Source organism: Oryctolagus cuniculus, chromosome 12, assembly GCF_051225735.1.
Source record: "Oryctolagus cuniculus isolate XC-2025 breed Fujian yellow rabbit chromosome 12, ASM5122573v1, whole genome shotgun sequence".
NCBI classification, from domain to species: domain Eukaryota; kingdom Metazoa; phylum Chordata; class Mammalia; order Lagomorpha; family Leporidae; genus Oryctolagus; species Oryctolagus cuniculus.
In genome coordinates, this window is record NC_142878.1 from 45732586 (window position 1) to 45758233 (window position 25648).

Genomic DNA, 25648 nt, shown 5'->3' on the forward strand with positions numbered 1-25648 from the left:
CAGGTGCCCAGACATTTGAGCCATCTTCAGTTACTTTTCCCAGGCGCATTAGCAGGGAGCTGTATCAGAAGTGGAGTGGCTGTGACTTGAGCAAGCACCACATGGGATGCAGGCGTCACAGACAGCAGCTTTATCTATTATACCAGAATGCCTGCCCATTTCTCTTTTTAATTTTATCTTTTAAATATTTGTTTCAAAGGCAGAGTTACGGGGTAGGGGGTGGCAGGCATGGGAAGAGAGCAAAGCGAGCAAGAGAGAGATCTTCCATTCACTAGTTCACTCCCCAGATGGCCACAATGGCTCGGTCTGGGCCAGGCTGAAACCAGGAGCCAGGAGTTTTATCCAAGTCTTTCACATGAGTAGCAGGGGCTCAAGGACTTGGGCTACCTTCTGCTGTTTTCCTAGACACATTGGCAGGGAGATGGATCAGACATGGAGTAGTCAGAACTCTAAGTGGCCCTCATGTGGGATGCCAGTGTCGGCCTTAACCCACTGCCCCACAACGGTGGCCCCAATAATTTCTTTCTTGAAGACCAAATGCAATATACGTGTGAAGAGAAGATATTGATAGTGTCAGGAGAGACTGCCTGGAAATTATGGTTCTTGAGAACTGGAGTCTGCAGGCTAGTGTTGAATGTGAGGACATTTCAGCTAAGGAAATCCCACTGCCTTGGGACATGTTTGTATGCGTGGTTTGTTAAGTGAGAAAATAGCTATGGGGTCAGCGGCCCTGCCAGGACACATCCCTGTCCTGTCAGTACTAGCTAGCAGTGTGTCCTTTCACAAATTCTTTATATTTCAAAGACCTTGGTTTCCCCAGTTGTCACTGGTGATGATGGTATTGGAATCTACCTCACCGTGGTTTAAAGTCATGATTAAATGAGATCATATCTACTAAGTATTTACCAGTGTCTTGATCTATGTCACATGTATAATTTTATTTACTGTTATTTATCAGTCCATTTTCTACTCAACAGACGTCATTTCACCATTTATAGTATTTTAAAAACTCTTGTATTCGGACATTGTTTCCTCCTTAACTTATCTTGAATTCTTGCCTTCTACTTGCTTTTGGCTCTTCCATTCTCAGAACTCCACTTGGCCTCCTTTGCAATGATCTCTCTAATTCCAGTCTCTTCCCTGACCTCTTGCTTAAAGCACATATCTCACCATCTGCTGGTCATCTGCCCCTGGATAGCCACAGACACTCCAGCTCAGCATACCTAGAACAGAGCTCATTATACCTACTCAACTCACATCTGCTGATGGTCATCATTAATGGCACCAGCTGGTTTCCAGTCAGTTGTAAAGGCTCAATATCACCACAGACCATTCTTCTCACTTCCTTCTCATGGCATGAGTTGGCTAGTCTGTAACTTGTGCTTTCTGTGTCTTCTCTTTTCACTGCTATACTCCCAAATCAACATTCTCTAACTCTTGTCCTCTCGGCAGTGCATTCTCTCTGCAGTATAGCCTACACATCAGTCTTCAAACCCTGGCCATAATCTGGTACCACCTTTGGCATGGGAAACCTCCACTGCTTTCCCATTCACTGTCTGCTAAATAGTTTCCCTAAGCAGACATCCAGGCCTCTGTGCATCTAGCTTTTCTGTACATATCCTTTGGATATTCCAAGACCTAGCCAAACTGAACAACTGCCATTCTTGGAGCTGTCCTTTCACTTTTTGATTCTGAGCATTTCTTTCCGTCTGGAGAATCTGCCTCCTCCCAGCTTTGCCTTTTAAGTTTCACGTGTACCCTTTAAGACACAGCTGTGAGCCCAAGTCCCCTCCGTACTTAAAACACTTGTCGGATTCTCTATAATTGTGTTTGTGTACCTTTCATATACTTTATTAGGCCTTCAGCTCCCCGCATCTCACTTCTCTTTGCATCTCAAGTCCCCCTTCCCAGCCCATTTCCCAAGACTTTATCTTTCATGTAATTTCTGTTCAAAAAAATGTTTTTTGGAATAATATCATGGGAAACATAAAAGCCATTTACTAAAGCAAATGAGGGATATTGACAAAAGTGGATTCTTAGGAAGATTAGTCTGGTGGTAAATACGTGAAGGATACAAGCTAACTTCCTCACAGTACTTGAAAGGGATACGGGGAAATAAAGTAACTTTCATGAGACTCACCCAGTCGTATTCTTTTAAGCATAGAGAAGTTTTAGGAAAAAACTTTTGAAATAAAGGCTAAAGAAGATTCTTATTTTTATCTTGTCTCCTAAAATGTGCATAATTCGACATCCTCACTTTAACTGATGCTCTATAAATATGCATAATAATCACCAAACCATATTGATATGCTCAGATATGACATTTATATTTCTGCATGACCTAGAGTGATAGAGAACCATTAAGTCAAATTATATACATCAATTCTTAATTACATGAATACTGGCACTCACAGACATACACACTTTATGATTCAATGAGTATTGTATTGTGTACAATCATCCTTGTCCATTTTGCTATTTCTCACTTTCAGTTTGTTCATGGTCTCTAAGTTCAGTGTAGATTTTTGCCATGGAAAATGTCACTGGTTGTATAATTGAGAATTACCATCTATACTCAGCAATTTGGAAAGCTTAACTGCTCATTTTCTCAGCATACTGCTAGTATTATTGGCTGTATTAATCCCTTTAAAAGCATTTCCCCATTAAGTATGTGAGCTCTTGAATATAAATTGCAAATTTGAACTGAAAGTGCAGAATCAGAACTATGATCCATGAGGGCAGGTTTGACTTTTAAACAGGGCCACGTAACTGGGAAAAAAAAAAAGAAGCGTTTATCAGTTTTAATGTTTTGTTCTGATTTTATTTAAAGATACTTAAATGTATAATTACTTAACATATCTAAGTGCCCTCCTAATAATTTAAATATAATCAGTGTCTCAGCTTGGTTCATATTCCTTAGTATGCAACGGAGAGTAATGCCTGTCATAACACCTTTTCAAATACACACTGACTGGTGACATGAGGAAGGCAGAGTTGGTCCCATGTAGACACTGTTTATGACTGTGACATGGACAACTCATTCACCTTTCTCTTCACCCAGTGTGACAGTATTTATTCATCTCTCTTATGGACATATATAAATATGTGACAGTGGCAGAATACATTTTCCTAGACTCTCACTTCTCCTCTTTTTCCTTCTTAACTTTAAACTTCTCACTTATTCTCATGAAAAAAATGTAAGAGGTCAAAAAGTCAACTTTAATATAACCCAAGAAAACTGAATTTTGTTGTGGGAAAAATTGAAAGTGGTAGCTAAATAAAGTTTTGGGGGCTTTAATGCAGTAACCTACCAGTTTTTTAAAAAATGATTTTTTATTTTGAAAGCAAGCAAGGGGGCCAGCTCTGTGGCATAGCGGGTAGAGCTGCCACCTGTAGTGCCGGCATCCCATATGGGCACCGGTTCTAGTCCCAACTGCTCCACTTTCTTCCAGCTCTCTGCTATGACCTGGGAAAGCAGTAGAAGATGGCCCAAGTCCTTGGGCCCCTGCACCTGTATGGGAGACCTGGAAGAAGCACCTGACTCCTGGTTTGGATTGGTGCAACTCCAGCAGTTGCAGCCATCTGGGGAGTGAACCAGCTATGGAAGACCTCTGTCTCTCTCCCTCTTCCTCTCCTTCTCTCTTTGTATAACTCTGACTTTCAATTAAACAAATAATAACAATTAAAAGAGGAAAGAAAGCAAGAGAGAAAGAGAGAGAGAGATCTTTCATCTGCTGATTCACTCCCCCCAAATGACCACAACAGCCAGGGCTAGGCCAAGCCAAAGTCAGAACCAAGAGCTTCATCTGGTCTTCCATGTAGCTGGCATGGGTCCAAACACTTCGGCCCTCTTCTGCTGGTTTCCAAGGACACTAGCAGGGAGCTGGATCAAAAGTGGTGGGGGCCAGCGCTGTAGCTCACTTGGTTAATCCTCCACCTGAGGCACCAGCATCCAATACGGGTGCCGGGTTCTAGTCCTGGTTTCTCCTCTTCCAATCTAGCTCTCTGCTGTGGCCTGGGAGGGCAGTGGAGGATGGTTCAAGTGCTTGGGCCCCTGCACCTGCATGGGAGACCAGGAAGAAGCACCTGGCTTCAGATGGGTGTAGCTCCAGCCGCAGCGGCCATTTGGGGAGTGAATCAATGGAAGAAAGACCTTTCTCTCTGTTTCTCTCTCACTGTCTACTCTACCTGTCAAATACAAAAAAAAAAAAAAAAAAAAAAAGTGGAACACCAGAACTCAAACTGGTGCCCTTATAGGATGCTGGCATTCCAAGTGACAACCTTATTTCCTTTACCACAATTCTGGTCCCACCTCACCATTTTTGAAAGCAAGAAAATATGAAAGGGAGCAGGCAAATGAGAAGAAACAATGCATTATTTGCAACAGCACATTTGTCTCATAATTGCAGCGTAGAACTCTACAGAGCTAAGAGACAAAAAAGTAACAGGGCTTCTTTTTTGGTTTTCTTTGGCTGCTTTAACAAACTGCCACAAAACTATTGACTGAAAGCAATACAGATTTATTTCATGGTCCTGGAAGTCAGATATCCGCATAGGTCTTGTAGGGATAAAATTTGAGATGTTTTTAGGGCTACATTCCTTTCTGTGGTCTCTGAGGAAGAAGATTTTTTTGCCTTCTGGTGTTACTCGGGGCTGCCTACATTCCTTGGCTATTGGCTCCCTGGCATCTTCAAAAGCAGCAATGTTCAGTTGGATAATTCTCATTTTGCATCCCTCTGCCCCTAACTCTTTTGCTTCACTCTTCTTCCATTTGTGATGATATTGTGCCAACTGGGAGAGTCCAGTGTAGTCTCTATATCCAGTGCCAGCTGATTAGTGACTTCAGTTCCCTATATTACTTTGATTCCACTTTGCTATAACTTACTCACAGATTCGGGGGATTTAGTTGGAGACATTGCTGGAGGGCTTTATCCTGCCTATCACAGTCTTCCCTCTGCCCTCCCAAAATTAATATCCATTTCATAGGCAAAACACATTCACCACTGCCCAAGTTCCCAAAAGTCATAGAATTACTTCAAAATGCATTGTTTCAAAAGTCCCAAATCTTATTATATGTATTTAAATTTCCCACATGCCATGTTAAAAGTGTATATTCTATCTCAGTAAATTTGATGAAGGGAAATGAGTGTGTGAGACTCTGGATTTCTAATACACTCTCAGGTAGTATTAAGACTCTAGGTTCATGGACTACATTTTGAGCAGCAAAAATTTGCTTGTTTTCCAGAGGCCAGGTGAGTGTTCATGGAAGATCTTTACTGAGATTTAGGTTTAGATTTTGGGATATACTAAACACAGTTTGCAAAACTTTATTTTTATTTTTATTTTTTTTTGCTAAACTCTAATATAATGCTGTTTGTTGTATACACACACACAATTGTAAAGAAAGGAAGGAAAGAAGGAAGGGAGTGAGAAAGGAAGGGAGGGAAGGAGGGAGGAGGGCAGGAAAAGGAGGGGAGGAAAGAAGGGATAAGAGAAGAGAAGTAAGTGGAAGTGAAATAAAAAAGAGAAAAAGTAACAACAAAATATAGCTTATGATTACTGAATGATTGCTGTTTGTAAGGTAGTGTTCAAAGAGCTCATTCCAACTTCAATATCAATTAAATGTTATTAATATCCTCACCTCCTTTGTAAGATAACAAACTGAAGAATAAAGTGGTTAAGTAACTACTCCAAAGTTGAGCTGCAGTTAAGTGCTAAGGAGGGGAGGCGTACAAAACCTGAGCCCAGAACTCTGGCACTTGGCCATGACTTAGAACTATCATAATTGTCTATTGCCGTCTTTGCTATACTGCAGTAGATGGCCTAGCTCCAACTGTGGGTCAAGTTGATAAGGTCTGTATCTTAAGCTGGGATCCTAATCACTACTCAACTGATCTTAACAACAAACCAACACTTGTCTTTTTAGTGCACCCTGCCAAGTAGGAGATTGCAAGGCAAACTCAAAGGTAATGAGATACCCCTTTTTGCTCCTGGATAGAGAATATAATGAGTGTTTATTATTATTTAAACTATAAAAATACTACAAATGCTTGATCTTTATGCATACATAATTCTTTTAACTAAATTATAATAACTTTTTTTAAAGAACAAACTGTCTTAACTGCGTTTTAGAGCCTCAACTTGAAATAGCAGAGTTGACCATCAGCTAATTTGAAATTAACTAACTTTTCCCACTGCTTGGCTATATTGTCTTTGCCTTAAAGTGATATTAATTCCTTCAGAATCCCTCACTTCCAAGACTTATTTCTTTATTTCCTCTTCTGAGGCTATTCCCACTGTATTTATGGGAAATTCTACTTCTTTAATCCAAGAATTATGCCCTTCTTCATCTTTGACAGCTAGTCTATCTGTTCTCCATATTCTTTTTCTGTGACTCATTGTGATCACAACGGTCTGCAAATCTGTATTCAGTTAATGTGACCTCCTCTGTTCATTTGTAGTGTATTTATCATACTTTCAGCTAGAATATAAATTTCTGGAAAGTTGACCATGAATCTTTTGCTACTTTGTTTTAAATATGTTGGAGGATGCTATATTTGTTTGGTTTAATCATGCTGAGTGTTGAAATAATACAGAGAATGTTACTGTAAATGTAGAGTGAGCCAAAAAAATGTTGAAAGCCAGATAGGATCTTTGAGTGCTAAGAACAATGGCATTTGAAAATGACTGGAAAGCTCTACCAAATGTAATAATCCTGCAGGCAAAATCACCTTTTGGAACATTTTGCTCAAAATCACTTGTGCTAATGTTATGTTTATAGCACACTTTAGGACTATAGACTAAAATTGCCATATGGTTCATGTTTAATCTATTCTCTGCTTATCATCAAATAAATTTCCATCTATCTTAAATTTCTATTTTTAGATTCACTTTTACCAGCTTTTAAAAATAAATGTGGCACATGGCTTTGTTTCTGAATTTTAGACTTTTTCCTTTATCATGTTCATCTAGGACAAACACTAAAAAGAGTCCAGGAAAATGACAGCATTTTCTCCTGCCATGTGGCCTTCTGATGACCAGGCAACTTTTAATGGTGGCTAAAGCTATTGTCTAAAGATGGAAATTAATATATAAATTCTCCTCTATTTTTGATATTTTATCACTACTTATCATTTTAAGATCGGGATGTTCATGTTAATTAATATGATTACGTGGAGAATCTGTTATGTGGATATGAATTCAGATTAATTTGAGTTATCCCCCATAACTTCCCTGTTAGGATATTGTTATTTTGTAGCTTAATTCGTTAGCATTCAAAGACTTAATTTCATCATCCCCAAAGTACAGGGAGTAATAATAGTATTCATTTTTGAATATTTTCAATTTTTATTAATATAAAGATAACAAATTTCATGTATGTCATAGATACAGTTCTAAGAAGATAACCATACTTTTTTTAGATTTTTATTTATTTATTTGAAAGTTAGAGTTACACAGTTACACCCAGAGAGAAGGAGAGGCATAGAGAGAGAGAGAGAGAGGTCTTCCATCCGCTGGTTCACTCCCCAATTGGCTGCAACGGCTGGAGCTGTGCCAGTCCGAAGCCAGGAGGCAGGAGTTTCCTCCAGGACTTCCCAGCTGGGTGCAGGGGCCCGAGAAGTTGGGTCATATTCTACTGCTTTCCCAGGCCATAGCAGAGAGCTGGGTTGGAAGTGGAGCAGCAGGGACATGAACCAGCGCCCATATGGGATGCCAGTACTGCAAATGGTGGCTTTACCAGCTACACCACAGCACCGGCCCTAATAACCATCTTTCCTCCCTCACTCACTTAAACCTCCCTCCTCCCTTTTATTCTTTAATTTTTACAATGGCATAATTTCAGTTTACTTTATAATCACCACTAACCATACGTTCAACAAGTAGTAAAAAGTAGAAATACCACTGTTTCATAGGATATAGACAAGAGCTGTAAGCAATAACAAAATCATAAGATGTCCATTTCCTTCTTAGGCATTTTTGTACTCTATATTAACTACCACACATTTGAGAAAACATACGATATTTGGTTTGGTTTGGTTTGGGGGGGGAGGGAGATTGGCTTATTTCACCAAATATAATGGTCTCCAGCTGCATCTGTTTTGATGCAAAAGACAGAATTTCATTTTGTGAGTTTGAAGAATTAAATAATACATTGTTTTCAATTTGGAAACTGAGTAAAAGAAAGTGCTCATTAAATGTTAGCCTATTTTAGTAAGTGCAATAGTAATTTAAAAAATGATGCTTGAACTTAGAAAATAAATGTAGTAAAATCAGTATCTGTCTGGTAAACCACCTACGTAGAGTCTGCTATCTCTGCTAAATTCTATTTCTAAACAGTGACTTGATCAGCCCTTGTCCTGCTGTTGATGTACAATGTAATACTTTATGCCTTTTAGTATTTTTTTTGTTCTAGTACTATTGGTTGAACTCTGTAATTAACACACAATTATTTTTAGGTGTTTAAATTTAACTGAAAAGTGATCCCTGTTAAATATAAGAGTGGGAATAAGAGTGGGAGGAGATGTACAATTTGGGACATGCTCCATCTGACTTGCCCCAAATGGTAGTGTTAGAAAGGTGCCAGGGGAATCCAATTCAATCCCATCAAGGTGGCATGTACCAATGCCATCTCACTAGTCCAAGTGATCAATTTCTGTTCACAATTGATCATAATGATAGTTCTAAGAGTCAAAGGGATCACACAAACAAGATTAGTGTCTGCTAATACTAACTGATAAAATCAAAAAGGGAGAGAATGATCCAACATGGGAAGCGGGATACACAGCAGACTCATAGAATGGCAGATGTGCTAAACAGCACTCTGGCCTCAGAATCAGCCTTTAAGGCATTTGGATCTGGCTGAGAGTATTTTAGGCATGGAAAGCCAAGACACTCTGGCAAAAAAAAAAAAAAAAAAAAAAAAAACCCAACTAAATGAAAGATCTCTGCGAGTGAGATCCTAGTAGAAAGAACAGGCCATCAAGGAGGTACCTTTCTCTGAAGGGGGGAGAGAACTTCCACTTTGACTATGACCCTGTCGGAATAAGATCGAAGTCGGTGAACTCAAAAGGCTTCCATAGCCTTGGCAACTCGTGACAAGAGCCTAGAGTGATTACTGATGCCATAAACAAGAGTGTCAATTTGTTAAGTCAACAACAGGAGTCACTGTGCACTTACTCCTCATGTAAGATCTCTGTCCTTAATGTGTTGTCCAATGTGAAGTAATGCTATAACTAGTACTGAAACAGTATTTTACACTTTGTGTTTCTGTGTGGGTGCAAACTGATGAAATCTTTACTTAATATATACTAAATTGGTCTTCCGTATATAAAGATAATTGAAAATGAATCTTGATGTGAATGGAATGGGAGAGGGAGTGGGAGATTGGAGGGTTGTGGGTGGGAGGGAAGTTATAGGGGAGGAAAAAGCCACTGTAATCAATAAGCTGTACTTTGGAAATTTATATTTGTTAAATAAAAGTTAAAAAAATTCTGTCTCTAGAGCAGTAATGTCCAGTTCAGATTTTTTTCATCAAAGAAATATTCTGTGCTTTCCAATATGGTAACAGTTAGTCACATGTAGCTCTTGAGAAGTATAGCTACTGTATCTAGTACACAAATTTTTAATTTTGATAAATTTAAATTGGAATAACATCATGTGTCAGGTGGCTGTGGCTACCATAATGTAAATTAAAACTCTAAGGGCCCGTGTTGTTTAATAGTGGGCTAAACTGCTATTTACAATGCCAGCATCCCATACCAATGTGCTGGTTCAAGTCCTGGCTTCTCCACTTATGACCAAGCTCCCTGCTAATGTGCCTGGGAAAGCAGCAGGTGATGGCCCAGGCACTTGAGTTCCTGCCCCTGAAGTAGGAAACCCAGATGGAGTTCCTGGCTTCTGGATTCTGGCTTTGGCCCAACCCTCTTGCAGCCATCTAGGGAGTGAACCTTCAGACCAAAGACTGATTTCTCTCTCTGTCTCTCTTTGACTCTGCCTTTCAAATAAATAGATATAATAAATCTTTAAAGGAAATTCTAGAGAATTCCATAATTCATATGACTTTATTTGCTATTGTTATACAAATAATTCCTGTATTAACTCTCCAACCCATGCAATACTCTAAATCTAACTTCATTTTGTATACTTTTGAAGTGAATAAATGTTACTTTGTAAAAGACAGATAATGCATACATTTAACAGTTGTCTAGTGAACACCTGAAATGCCAGGCAATGTGCTATATTCCTCAGAAGAACACCACAAAATAAAGCAAAGACAAAGAAATAAAAACACAAGACTCAATATCTGTGTAAAGTTCTTTGTACTGATGATTTGCAGTTGCTGATTAGAGAGTTAACTTGGATGAACTTTCATTTTAGAGACAGCATTTAATAATTACATTCCATGTAAGCTAAACAGAAATCAAGTCTCACTGTTTTAGTTTTTTATGTTATATTTTCAGATAACATTAGAATGAATGAACCCTAGAATGAATATAGACAAACTAAGGTAGACAAAGCAAACAGAAACAGTAACTTTAATTTGAGTAAAGAGCTTCCTAAATATTGGTGGACATTTACTATGGCAGAGTTAATGTATGCTGGGGATGGATCTAAATGTTTTATGCATATTTAGTCCATCAGCAGTCTTGAGGGATCTACTATCTTACTTGTCACCCTCATCTTACAGATATGGTAAGATCTATAGAGATAAGAAACACAACTGGGTTGATAAAGTACTGAATAGTGAAGTTTTTTTTTTTTAAAGATTTATTTATTCATCTGAAAGGCAGAGTTACAGAGAAGCAGAGGCAAAGAGAGAGAGAGATCTTCTATCCATTGGTTTACTCCAGAAATGACCATAACAGCCAAGTTGGGCCAAAGTGAAGCCATGAGACTCCCCCAGTCTCCCATGCAGGTGCAAGGGCCCAAGAATGTGGGCCATCTTCTACTGCTTTCCCAGGCTATAGAGAGCTGGATGGGAAGTAGAGCAGCTGGGTCTCGAACTGGCATCCAAATGGAATGCTGGCACTGCAGGCAGTGGCTTCACCTGCTGCGCCACAGCGCCGGCCCCAAGAAGTTGGGTTTTAAACTCAGGCACCCTTGCTCCTGAACTGCAGTACTAACACACTGCACAAGTGAACATCATCAGCTTTTCTGCCTGCATATTTTCTCCATACATGCATACCATCACATGGATAATAGTCCTCTAGGCAAGAATTGTGGCCTGTAATAATTCCAAGGAGCATATCTGTATTTGGAAAACTACTACTTCCTCTCACACCCATGGTGGTCCATCCCCCTGTGAAAGCATTGCCATTGCATTGAAATCACTTACCCAACCATAGTGTAACAGGAAGCATCAAATGAAGATTAAAAAAAACTTCTTCTATCTTCTTTCCTGTACTTTATCTCCTTTATTGTCCTGAATCACTAGAGAATTGCTTCAGAATTTAATATGGTGATGAAATTCACCCATTGGGTTTTAAAAGATAATGACATTGTGATTTGTGGAAATTTAAATGCTATAATGAGGAATGACTATCCTAGTACTGTGTGAGGATAAAATAAATATTAAAATAGAGTTCAAAGTCATAATTCATTTACCATACACTTGCAGAGAATTTTGACAGACAAAAAAGTGGATATCATTGTACAAAGTGTATTAAAGAATGTTCTGACAATGGTTTATTTTAGATTAGAAATCATAGTCTGCAATTACTTGCAATTTTTTCTAAAAATTGTTTAGTGGTTATAACTTGACCTGTGCAAACATCCTCTGAAATACAATTAAAGTTTGTGATTTCAGTTACAAAGGATGAATGTGATGTGTGTGATTCTGAAACAAATATAGGTAGCCTGAATGTGGGGTCATGATATCCTCAAATACAGAAATTTCTTACGTACACATTAATTTTTCTTAGGGTACATAAAAAGTATAAGCCTAAAAAACATATTTTAAAATGTCTATTATATATTACTATATTTTGTGTACTGTCACAATGTAGTGTCAAGTACTATACTCTACCCAAAATGTTTTCTTAATAATTAGAACAACTATTCTTTGAGTTCATTACACCCATTTCAACTATGAGAAAAATGAGGTGCAGAGAAATCCTGAAGCTTGTAAGTGGTAAGTGAAAAAACAGTAATGAAGCCATGATATCTGATTTTCAGAGTCAGATAACAGCACTGAAAAAGGAAACTGCATGCTTTTGGTGCAATAGTTAGGGCACCACTTGGGACTCCTGCATCCCATATCAGAGTGTCCAAGTTCAAATCCTATCTCTGCTTCCAATCTCTGCTAACACACATTCCTGGAGATAGTAGATGATGACTCAAATACTTGAGTCCCTGACCCCCATGTGGAACACCCAGGTTGGATCATTGACTTTTTTTTTTTTTTTTTTTGACAGGCAGAGTAAGACAGTGAGAGAGAGAGAGAGAGAGACAGAGAGAAAGGTCTTCCTTCTGTTGGTTCACCCCCCAAATGGCCGCAACAGCTGGTACACTGCGCCGATCCAAAGCCAGGAGCAAGGTGCTTCCTCCTGGTCTCCCATGCGGGTGCAGGGCCCAAGCACTTGGGCCACCCTCCACTGCCTTCCAGGGCCACAGCAGAGAGCTGGACTGGAAGAAGAGCAACCGAAACAGAATCTGGTGCCCTAACCGGACCTAGAACACGGTGTGCTGGTGCTGCAGGCAGAGGGTTAGCCTAATGAGCTGCGGCGCCTGCCTGATCATTGACTTCTGGCTTCAACCTGGCTCTACCATAGCTGCTGCAAGCATTTGGAGAACCAGCAGATGGATGATCTATCACTGACTGTTTCTCTCTGTCTCTTTGCCTTTCAAGTAAGCAAAAATACATCTCTAATAAAAGCAGGAAGGAAATTGTTTTAATCAGAGGTAATGAACAGCCTGTGGACATCACAAATAAATATTCCTTTCCACCCTGGCTTCTTCACTGCAGCTTGCTGCTGGGAACACTTTATCCCTGAAACTCCCAGCTGACCTTTGACCCTCATGCTCTAGTGAGTGAATAGATCGATGCCCTTGAAATGATTCTACTGCTGATTGGATATATAAACTGTGTCATATCGGCAAAATGGAATACGACTCAGCAATAAAAAGAAATGAATTACTATGCACACAACAAAGTGCAAGACTTCAAATGCATCACACTGAAAGAAACTAGACTCAAAGACTACATTTATATGATATTTGGGGAAAAAAAGAAATCAAATGGTCGCCAGAGGAGGTGGGTGGGGAAGGTATGGTCTACAAAGGGACAAAAGAAAATAGGGGGAAGGTAGTGTGATGGCATTGTTCATCTTCTTTGCCATCTAGATTACATAGTTGGCTGTGTTTATCCTGACTGAAAAACTAAAAGGAGTAAATTTTAACTTCATTTAAATTATATTAGTGAATATGATTTAGAAGCACAAATTAATAAAGTTCTTTTATTTCATTGAACCAGAGTGAACCAATTCAATTAGTCCAAGCCATTTTCATAAATACAAGGCCCTTGGTATCAAGTTCACTTCTCTCTGTCTCTGAGCTGAAGCCAGAACAATACATGCACATAACAAGGTCTGGTGAACAGGCATTGAATTGGTTCAACCGTTGTTGAACTGTTGTTGCTTCTGCAATGAGAAGTATCTAGCAGATTTCACAGCTTTTAAGGGTTTTGTGCATGAACCAAAAAATAACCATATGTTTTTCTGAAAAGTACAGGAAAATTTAAAGGCAATAGAAGTAAAGCTTACAGGACCTCAGCCTGGTGTGTCTGTTTGCAAATCTATTTGACAACAATGATGCTGTTTGTCCCAGGAAACCTGGTTGCCTATCAGAACATTTCTGCATAGCACTGTACCTAGTCTTTGTTTTCCAGCTTTTTTTAAGTCTAAAGGGTAATTTGTATGCTGGTGTTTCTCTTGTAAATTAAGTCATTATCCTTGTAAAGGTATAAAGTCTCCTGTACACAAGGGAGCAATGGGGCTTTCTAAGAAACAGGTTTGACCTTTCTTCCCTCTATTCCGGGTGCCTGCAGAGCTCGCACTCATTAGCTAGAATTTGACTCCATGACATTTTTACTTAATTTTCTTTCCCCTCTATGTTGGACACATGGGGCAACCATTTACTTTCTTTCTTGACCTGAGATGCTCTCTAATCTCTTTCCAGCTGTGGCATTTGTCATTCAGTCACATCAGGATATGGTGACCCTTCTTGTCCCACTGCAATTCCCAACTGTTAATTGATTCATTTTAGAGAAGGAACTAGACACAGGCCTAGGGACTTAGCTGCATTTAATTAGTGTTCACCAGAACAGAGGACAGAAAAGCAATTTCCTCTGTAGTGGGAACATATTCTGTACGAGTTAGTAGAGGGAACAAATAATAGTAGTTTTTAGCTTGGCTTTTAGGTTCCGTGGTTTGGTAATAGACTTAACAGCAGTGTTCCCCTCCATTAGTATTGATGATTATGACAATAATAATTATTATAAATAATATTAATAATAACTGGGATTCAGACCCAGGTCTTTTTTTTTTTTTTACTATAAAACACATAGTATTTGAGTTTATGCTAAGAATCTTTTGTGATGACTGTCACCAGTATACCAAGGATGGTACTTATTTATTTATTTATTTATTTTTGACAGGTAGAGTTATAGACAGTGAAAGAGAGAGAGAGAGACAGAGGGAAAGGTCTTCCTTCCATTGGTTCAACCCCCAAATGGCCAAAACAGCCGGCGCTGTGCCGATCCGAAGCCAGGAGCCAGTTGCTTCTTCCTGGAATCCCGTGCAGGTGTAGGAGCCCAAACACTTGGGCCATCCTCCACTGACTTCCCGGGGCACAGCAGAGAGCTGGACTGGAAGAGGAGAAACTGGGACTAGAGCCCAGCAACCATATAGGGTGCCGGCGCCGTAGGCAGAGGATTAACCAAGTGAGTCACGGCACTGGCCCCATACTCATTACTTTGTTCTTCCTCATAACCCAAAGAAGTAAATTTCATTAGGCCAGTTTTATAGAAGGAGACACTTCTTGAGGTTCAGGAAGGTGAAATAACTTACCCAAGGCCACCTGTTTTCTATGACCAGGATTCAAGCCCAAGTCTGCTCCAACGCTCTGTCCATGCTTTTCATCACTACCTGTTGCCATATTTCATTTAGAGTCAAAATGTGCTAACACAGACATTACTATCAAGCATTATCAGACACCTTCAAAAACTGGGATCCAAATTACAACTTTGATGGGCTTTGCTTTGGAACTTTAAGTACTGTATTGACAGATTAGTGGGTTTTAATAAAATGTAGAATATTAGAACTACAGGCAGGCAGCCTGAGCTTTACTGGCATTGCTTTATTTATTCAGCCACAAGCATTAATCGATCATTCTAACCCATGCATATCCACTCAGAGAAGCTGTGGTCTCTGTCCTCCAGCAGTCTTTTATGTCAAGTGTGAACAGATAGCTGAATAAAAGACAGCAGGGTCCAGTGACACAATTTACCATAGAAATGTGCCAAGGAGATTATAGACCAGAGGAGAACACAAATGACTTAGCATAAATCAGAGGGCGTTCCAGAGCAGCTGGTAGAGATGAGGTGCAGAGTGAGCAGGGGTTTGCTACCTCAGGGGTGGCTGCATGCAAAACACAAGGGAAGGTTTGAGTAAGAGACAGGGAAGTAATAGGTGAAGCAAAAGTATGTTGAGGGGAGTATTCTTGCCCAATTCCCCGGGTGAAAATCAGTGACCTAAAATAATTACATTTTATGCCTCTCTTAAACATAAGATATCATTTTATAGCTCGGTTTTATAAATCTAAACGATAAATGTTACTTGTATATATTTTGTAGCTGTTTTATCCTAAGGCATCTTCCTGAAAGGAGGCATTGCGACTTTGGAAGCAGATGTCCTGCAATAGGCATCAAGCTCAGTTGCCTGGGAAGGAATGAAAGGGTCCCTTACCTGTTAACCCTGACTCTCTGCCTCCCTGAGTGAATACTGAGCTACTTCTTGAGCAGGGCTTTAGGGTATGCCATCAGACACCCCTACTGTCTTGCTGCTTGCTTCTGGTTTAAAAGGGAAACGGAAAATGTGTTTCCTTCTGAGCAGAAGCAGGATTGAATACATGTTACCTTTCTTAATTTTCATAAAGGAACACAGAGCCTGCCACCTGCATGTCTGGTATCTAACAGTGTGAAACATGCATGCCTAGAGCTCTCTCCTTGAATGTTTGTAATTATGTTCTATATAACTGAGAGTATTAAACAGACTTAGCTTTCTGTGGCCTAGAATATGCAATTATTGCAAATAAATCTATTGTAATTATGCTAAATGAGAGACTGTTATATGGCTTTCTGGTAAGTCAACAAGTCATGCCTAATGAATCCTTCTTTGATTTCTTGCATCAGTTTTCAGATTTAAGAACCCTTCTCACTTTCTAAGACGTTTTCCTCCGAGATTTAAGCATTCACTCTAATTCCTTCAGTTTTTCTATGGGCTTTTAACTCCTTACTCAACAGGTAATTATTTTATATAAGAGAGGAGTTAAGCTTCTAAATTGTGTCTTTAAATATCATTTTATATAATATTTTATATCAAATAATGCTAAACTTCATTACTCTCCTATTAAAAATTTTGTTCTTATTAGAATATTTCTATACTGGAAATACTTTCCAGTATTTCTTACTAATTTCTTTCCAGTATTTCTTACTAAGCCCAAAGTTATGTTAGAATATTGAGGTAGATGTTGTGTTGAGATTAAAAGCAAACTTCTGAACCCTCATGTATACTTCATTTGGGCCTGTTGAGAACAATTTATTTAAAGCCCTTAAGTCATCTTTGTTCAACTATCCTAGATTTCATTTTCTTCTTGAGCATTTTTTTTTAGTTTAAAGATGGTCCACTTTTCTAGAAAAGATAGAAACAAAATTACAATTCCGTTGTTAATCTCTTTATATTTTGTCTGTTAGCATTAAAATATTTTTTTTCTGTGATTCAGGCCTATCTCTGCCTCATTCTTTCCAAATGAAACACAACTGAAAAGCCTTTTGTTCTGTTTCAGCTTTTTAAAAGCGTCCGGGTTTCCCTTCTTTCAGCCTTCCTGGAACTGATCCTGACTCTCTCTGTTCTTCTTTGACTGATACAGGTTCCTTCTGAGTACTAGTTTACCAGAACCTTTACTGGGCAGTCACATCAGTTTATCGAGTTGCCACTCCCTTTTCTTCCTAAATAGGGAAATTTATTTCTTTGTCATTAGTCTGCTGTATGACACCTTTTCATCCCTCTTATAAAATTATTAATTATTTATTTGAAAGGCAGAAAGAGAGATTTCCTGTCCACTGGTTTACTCTTCAGATCTCTGCAGTAACTTGGGCTGAGCCCAGCCAAAAATAGTCAGGGGCCTGGAACTCAATCCAGGTCTCACCTTGAGGTGGCCTGGACCCAACAAACCTGAACCACCACCTTTTCTCTACTAGGGTGCCCACCATCAAAGGCTGGAATCGGATACAGAGCCAGGACTGAAACCCAGGCAGATGCTCTAAGCATGGACTTAAGGCTTCTGAGAACTTTCTGATCTGCCTAATGAATATATTTAAATGCATTTTATGATTTTTTTTTCTTTTCACTGCTGTGACCTCTGGGATAGCATGTTCAGAGACTCCAAGTTGTCATCATTGCACCTCGCTAACATTTTTTTGGTCAGTGTTAAAGTCAAAATGAAGATCTGCTTCTTTAGCTCATACATGGACAGCCACCTTCATATAAGTATTTATGTGTGTGTTTCTGTGTATGTTTATACATATATGTATATATATAGTTATCTGTTTTATTTATTTGAAAGAGTTGGGGAGGAAAGGGAGAGAGAGATAGAGAGTGAGAGAGAGAGAGAGAGAAAGAGAGGAGAAAAAGAGAGAATATCTTCCACCCACTGGTTCACTCCACAAATGACCACAACGACCAAGGCTGGGGCAAGAGCAAGAAGCTTCATCTGTGTCTCCCACGTGGTTACAGGGGCCCAAGCACATGGGCCATCTTCTTCTGCATTGGCAGGGAGCTGGACTGGAAGTAGAGTAGCCAGGACATGAACCAGTGCCCCTGTATGAGATGCGGGTGTTTTAGGCAGCCGATTTACCCACTGTGGCCACAAAGCTGGCTCCCTCAGCAGCCATCTGAAAGATGCTATTGCAAGTGTCTCAATGACAATTCATTGAATGTTTTCTTTTTTTGTTAAAGAGTTTATTGTTATTTGGTAAGTCAGAGTTACAGAGAGAGAGAGAGCAGAGAGAGAGATTCCCCACATGGTTGCAATGACTGAGGCTTGTCTAGGCTGAACCCTGGAGCCAGGAGCCAGAAGCTTCTTATGGGTCTCCCATGAGGGTGCAGGTTCCCAGGAACTTGGGCCTTCTTCCATGATTCCCCGAACACATTAGCAGGGAGCTGAATAGGAAGTGGAACAACTGGGATTCAAACCAGCACCCATAAGAGATGCCATTGCTGCAGGCCATGGCTTAACCCACTGAGCCACAGCACTGGCCCCCTTGAATGTTCTTATCATTGGAGAGCTGTGGGTTTTTCCAAACTCTAAATGTGTACAAATATATATATGTATATATATAAAGAATGGGATTGGAATTTGAATAAAGATTGCATGAAGGGAGAGTCTGATATAAAAATGACTCAGAGGGGCTAATGTTGTGGTGTAGCAGGTAAATGCTGTTGCCTGCAATGCCAGCATTTCATATGGGCGCCAGTTCGAATCCCAGCTTCTCCACTTCCAATACAGCTCTCTACTATGGGCTGGGAAAGCAGTGGAAGGTGGCCCAAGTCCTTGGGCCCTGTACCTGCATGGGAAACCTGGAAGAAGCTCCTGGTTCCTGGCTTCTGATTGGCTCAGTTCTAGCTGTTGCAGCCATTTGGGGAGTGAGCCAGCAGATGGAAGATCTCTGTCTCTCTCTGCCTCTGCCTCTCTGTAACTCTGCCTTTCAAATAAATAAACAAATTTTTTAAAAAAGTGGCTCAGAGAGGTTGGGACAAATAGAGAAGCACAAAAAAAAAAAAAAAAAAAAAAAAAAAAAAAAACAAGTAGCCTCAGTGTGTAGGGATGTGTGTATTGAGTGGTAGGGAAGGATGTAAAGATATGTACAAGCTAATTTTACAAGCACTGTCACACATCTGGGCCAAAATTGTTTGTAACTGATCTGCTGTCATCTCTCAGTTACCTGCCTCATGGCCAGTTTGGAGTCCTTCTTGCCAACTAAGCTGACAGTGTACTAAAGATGATTAAGTATTAAGAAGCCACAATAACTATAGAAAAATATGTAGGCAACCCTATAAATTATACTTAAAGAAAACCAGACAGTGTTAATATACTTCCTCTTTTCTTGATCTTGTTCTCTGCTTTTCAAAATACTCTTCATCCTTCAAGATTCATTACAGTGCGCCTCCTCAATGAAGCTTTCCCTAATACACCTAGGCATAGACAACCTCTGTGTGTGTTTCCATCTCTGTATTTTGTATTATGATTGTTTATGGGCTTACCATCTTCATTTTCACTTTGATCCCTCAACAACAGATAGCATCCCTTAGTCTTTTGTCTATTGCAAGCATATCCTATATTACTTAGTAGACTCTGAATATATTAATAAAAGATGATAGAAGTTGACTGTAGGCTTGAGTTATTAGGACTGCTTGGCCTTCATGATTACACTTAAGAAAGACATGAAAATGTCTCTTATTAAAGGACTGTAAACACTAGCTCGAAGATTCAAGGGAATATTTGAGGCTGAATATAAATAACTTCCTAATAATTTGAGATATCCCTAATGCAATGAAATGATTGTGAGTTGGGATCATTCCACCAATGAAAATTCTCAAGCAACAGAGGGTTATATATATATATGTGTGTGTGTGTGTGTGTATGTATATATATATATATATATATATATATATATATATATTCTCTAGGATATATATGTATATATTCTTCAGAAAGTTCTTAGAGGGGCCAGTGTTGTGCCAGCATCCCTTTATGCTTCTGAGTCCTAACTACTCTGCTCTGATCAATCTGTCTGCTGATGCTCCCGGAAAAGCAACAGAAGATGTCCCAAGTAGTTGGACTCCTATGTGGGAGATCTGAATGGAGCCTCTGGCTCTTGGCTTCAGTCTAGAAAAGCCTTAGCTATTGTTGTTGGGGCCATTTTGGGAGTGAACCACCAAATGGACCATCTCTCTCTCTCTTTCTCTTTCTCTCCTCCTCCCTCCCTGCAACTCTGCCTTTCAAATAAATAAATATTTTAAAAGAATACTCCAGAGGCTAAGGGGGAAAAAACATCATCCTAAAACAAATCTTCATAGCTTTCAACAGCCTTACGATGTTTTGCTTTGGGGCAGACATCTGTTCACTGTGGTAACATGGGAGATCATGTAGATACAAAGCTCTGTTTGGCTCTTTACTCTTTTTGTAAAAAATCCAAAGGCCAATTCTTGTTCATAATTCCAGTTTATATGGATTTCATGACATAGAGTCCCTACAGAAAGCAAACTAAAAGAAATTTATATCATGAACTGTATTAGTTTCATTGTATGCTTCATTTCTGGGGTTCTTTATTTCCATATTTTTACCATCTGTGAGATAAGTGTGCATATTATAGCAGACAGTGTGTTATATTTAACTGCTGTGTTCTTAAAAATATTTCCCAGTGATGCATAAAATAAAGGGGCATTTTATAATACATAGTGTGTTAGTGGTCAAAGAAATATGATAAATTGAATTATTGTGACTAAGAGCGTTTGCATGATTTTGACCTGAGTTCAGATCCTGGATTAACTAAATGTAGCCCTTGACTTCTGAGACTTTCTTGACCTGTAGAAAGGGATGATAATACCTTTCTCAGATTGCTGATGAAAAATTGAATATGATATTTGCAGTGTGCTAAGTATTTCTTCTTAGTAACACAACTCTTCATAGCCAGAAAGAGTTAATGCTTCTCTAAAATAGTCAAAATTACTGGTTAAAAAAAAAACTTTGAAAATCTGACATTATTTTATTTTATTATACAAATAATTTTGACCTGCAGAGATTATTTATTTTGCTTCAGAAGTCTCATTTCTTCTGTATGGCTAACCAAACAGTTTACTCCATTTTGTGTAACAATTTATAATGAACTTTAAAAGAACTACTGATTATATTAGGGTTTTTGGCTCAATTACCTGTTTCAAATGCTCAGTGACTAAGGAAAGCATGTCATTTTCTCCTCTCCTGCACACTGGAGTATAACAATAGACTGTGAATAGAGCAAATCAAAGAGACACAAACACCAGTGTAAGGGGCCCATTGTGTTTAGTTTGCTGCCCTGTCATATGGTTTTAATTTAGGTCGGCTGATTGATTATGACAGACTGACAGATAGCACATTGTTCCTCTCTTGAAGTCTCTAGACACTTTAATATTCCTATTCTTATCTGTCCATTTTGATTCCAAAACTTAAATGGAATGGAATTACAGCATTCACTTTGTTTTCCTGTGCTAAGTGATTATCTCTAAAGTGCAATTTTGTGATTAGGCGAGACGGCATGCATATACTCCACTAATGCTGATTTCCCCCAGGGTGCAGAACAGGTAAATTCATAATGAATGAATGCTGTGCTTTGATTTCAAATGGATGTAAAAACCTCACCACACTTGGTAGTTTCGTTTTTAAAATGTGTTTAATTATTCTAAAATTAACAGGAGAATATTAAAATTGAACTTTAGAAATACGGCATTTAACATAAGTCAAGGGCGCCAACTGCTTATGAATGTTAATCCCTTTCGAAAAAAAACAGATATAGCTGACATAGACTGGGTGGGGGGGTGAGATTGTCATTGAAAATCTTTAATTATTTATATTCTTTCTGATTAATTCCAGAAATGTCTGAACACAGCTTGGCATTTGATTGTCAAATTCTAGTCTTCCTTATTTTGAAAACTTTAGTAATTATTCAACTAATTGCTGTCATAGTATTGTCATAGGTGTTCTGCCCTTAGGACTGACTTTTGGGTGCTACAGGAGAAGCTAGGAGTTAAGGGTTGGTAAAAGGTATTTCCTTTAACTATTTTCTTCAGTATTTTAAAAACAAGTTTTGTATGTGGGTGTGAGAGGCCTGTTTGAAAGATAACTTATCATTTTGCATGTTGGATACATTTTGACCAAAGTAGATAAGTGGTACTAAAACCTCACCTTTTTACTGACCTACTTCGAATAAGCATTGACTGTAGTACTGTGAATCCTGAAGTGTAACATAAATATGCAATTTCTCAAACATCTTACAGCTGCAAAGCAAGGGAAACAAAGGCAGATCAGAAGGATACAGTTAAGGCTTCAGTATTCCTCAAATTTCTCTTTTGCGTAAGTGCACATAGATCTGTTCTGAGATTAGTGGATGTTTAAACTTTAAAAAACTGGAGAAGTCATCAACAACCAGACCTTCTCTTTTTATGTGTGAGAGACTGGGGCTCATATTGAGTAGGTGAGATGCCACCTGTAATGGCGAAGCTTCCTCCAGCTCTTCTGACTGACTGCAGAGCAGCACTCTCTGGACTGTACTGTGCAGCCTCAACCTCAGGCCCGTGCACGTGTGTAGGTCTGGGGCAATCTGCCCTCGCCTTTAGAACTAAGAGACTGATCTTTCACTTTTGATTCTTCATATCTTTCTCCTTCTGGATTGGAGTAACAAAAGAAGTATGAACCACTTTTATACCATAATAAAACTATCATGTGAAAAAAATAATTTTGAAACATGGACATCAGTATACTATGTGAGTGCCACATAGAATAAACAGCAATAAGGAATAGCAAAGCGTGTTAAATAGTGTGAATGTGGTTTGCTAAAGATGTTTCTAAAAGAGTGGCCTGCAACTTCCTGGTATAAGTATGAAATCCCTTGGCTTGGCATGTTGGTGAAGAGACTTCTTGAATATTTACTGGTCACGGTTTAAATGCTTGATTATGTTGCCCAGGAATTCAAATAGCTCTACCCTCCAAGACAGAGCCACTCAGGTTTCTTATTTCTTCCAATGGTACCCAGCCCATAACTTATACCAGTGGCCTGCAAATCACTGGTATAAGTATTAAATTCCTTGGCTTGGCATGTTGGTGAAGAGGATTCTTGGTTATTTATTGGTCATGGTTTAAATGTTTGATTATGTTGCTCAGGAGTTTAAACAGCTCTACCCTCTAAGACAGAGCCACTCAGGTTTCTTATTTCTTTTAATGGTACTTGGCCCATATAACAGTATGGTCATAATCATATATACTGCTTTCAGATTTATCTGAATTCAACTCATTAGCCTTTTGGATTTTTACAATACTTTTGAATATATGTCTGATTCACTTAGGAATAGAAAAGGCAAAATATTTTCAATTAACAAAAAGTATTTATAAATTGGGTTTATTTATCCTTTCAATCATACTTTCTTCTAGCCTTATGGCTGTATTCAAAGTTTGTGAATTGGCCAAGCAGGAAGAAAAGACAGGAGAGAGATTGCTATGCCCCATGTAAACTATAGCTGGGAACAGTGAAATCTAATGGCTGAAAGAGCAATCCATGTTGCATTTCATCTTTCCTGATTTGACCTAGAGAGTTAAATCCATGTGTATACATTTATTATCTTGCATGCTTATCCAGAATATTCATTCAACTTATTTTTCAATGTTACTATTCCTACAGCTTCTGCCACCTTTGAAGATTTTCAGATTCGTCCCCACACCCTCTTTGTTCATTCATATAGAGCTCCAGCTTTCTGTGATCACTGTGGAGAAATGCTGTGGGGGCTGGTGCGTCAAGGCCTTAAATGTGAAGGTAATTTATTTCTTCCTCTGCTGTGTTGAATTCATGTTGGATTTATCTGCTTATGTTGTACCATCTGCCAAAGTGTCTTCTCTCTCCCAGAAGTATCTTCCAGGCATTCTTGTATATGTGTGTGCAAAGATTCTGTATTGCTCATTCTGTTAAATTTCTTGTTTCAACATACTTGGTCTGATCTGGGCACCCTGAATCACATCTTTTCCCCTATATCATATGGATGTGTTTCTCCACTGTGTTGTACTGGATATTTTAGCAACAGACTAAAAATAAAATTTGCATCTTTAGGCAGAAATTCGAATAGTAGGTATTCAGCAAGTGTTGAAATGAACAGAGACTCATGGTCACTTAGCTATTGAGTGACAAACTAGATCTTGTACTTGCATTTCTACACCAATATCAGAATTTTTTCATATCCTGTTAAAGAACTCCTTGAACTGCACAGTTCAAACTGATGGAACACCATGATATAATCTTAAAAACTTACCCAGTCATACAGTGTTCTCTTTGGATTGGAGGGGAAAAAGCTCTTTGAACTTTGGCCAGTATGACAAAGCATTTATGATACAATATAAATAAGCTCACCATAACTTTCTGTTTCTGTCTGTGAAAAGCAAAGTTGGAAATAGTGCTCCAAAATACACTCTTCCTGAAATGTAATTCTATGAACATTTGTGTGGCCTGCTATATGACATGTGCAGAAATCTGAGTAGGGTATTCTAGCCGTGAGGAAATGTAAACAGTAGAAATTATTGATCACCTACCATGTGGAAACCAGCCTGTGAGGTATTTTGCATATTATTCTTATATATTCTATTTCCTTACATATTCTATTTTCTCCATTTTTGTGAACAAAAACTGAAATGAAGTAGGATGCTCAAGGACCGCCTAGTTGAGTAAGATACAGAGTCAGGATACAAATCAGAGTACTTCAAAAGCTGTCATGCACTGTGCTTCATTTTCTCTATGTGTCCACTGCCATTTAAGCTTGTGGAAGATAAATGTAACTCAGGCAATCTATTTGGGTTTTTTAGATAAAAATATAGATGTATTTACTTGAGCAGGAGGTAAAAAGAGAGCTCACATTCATTAGCTAACTCCCTAAATGCCTGCTACACCACAGACTGAAGACAGGGACCAGGAACTCAGTGCAGGTCTCCCATGAGGATGGCAGGAACCTACGCCTTCACCATTGCCTCCCAGGGCTCACATTAGCAGGAAACTGGTCATGGAACCCAGGTACTCTGATTGCGGATGCGGCATCTTAACCACTAGGCTGAATACAATAGTTGTGTTACTAGATTCCTCAAAGTTCAAGTCCATTGAATCACCAAACTAAAAAAGTAAGTGAATAAGATGATTGCTGAGCTTTTCCAAAAAAATCAGAATGTAAAACCTATTTCCAGATTGGAGGAAAAGTTAGAAAAAACTCAAAAGAAAATTTGGATTTCCAAACAACCTCAAGAAAAAGGGAACAAGTACTATTTTAAAAAAATCTATAATTTACAACTAATACTGGAATCACTTTTAATTTATGGTTGAACAAAAGTTATTTTTATTTTCTCTTTCCAGGATGTGGGCTGAATTACCATAAGAGATGTGCATTTAAAATCCCCAACAATTGCAGCGGCGTGAGGCGGAGAAGGCTATCAAACGTTTCCCTTACTGGACTCAGCACCACCCGCACGTCCTCTGCTGAGCTTTCCACCAGTGCCCCCGATGAGCCCCTGCTGGTATGGCCTCTTGGTGATCCATTTCCCATGTCCATGAGAGAGATGTGGGCTGATGTGACAACCTGTGCATCCA

At 38.9% G+C, this 25648-nt stretch overlaps 1 protein-coding gene across 2 annotated transcripts in view; it reads left to right on the forward strand.

The window, feature by feature from the left end:
• Positions 1-25648, forward strand: part of PRKD1 (protein kinase D1) — a 349145-nt gene that overhangs the window by 235119 nt on the left and 88378 nt on the right. For both annotated transcript variants that reach the window (XM_051822738.3, XM_051822739.3), the window contains exons 3-4: positions 23708-23839; positions 25415-25575. In XM_051822738.3, coding sequence (XP_051678698.1) covers positions 23708-23839; positions 25415-25575 — 293 coding nt within the window. The remainder of the gene's footprint in view (positions 1-23707; positions 23840-25414; positions 25576-25648) is intronic.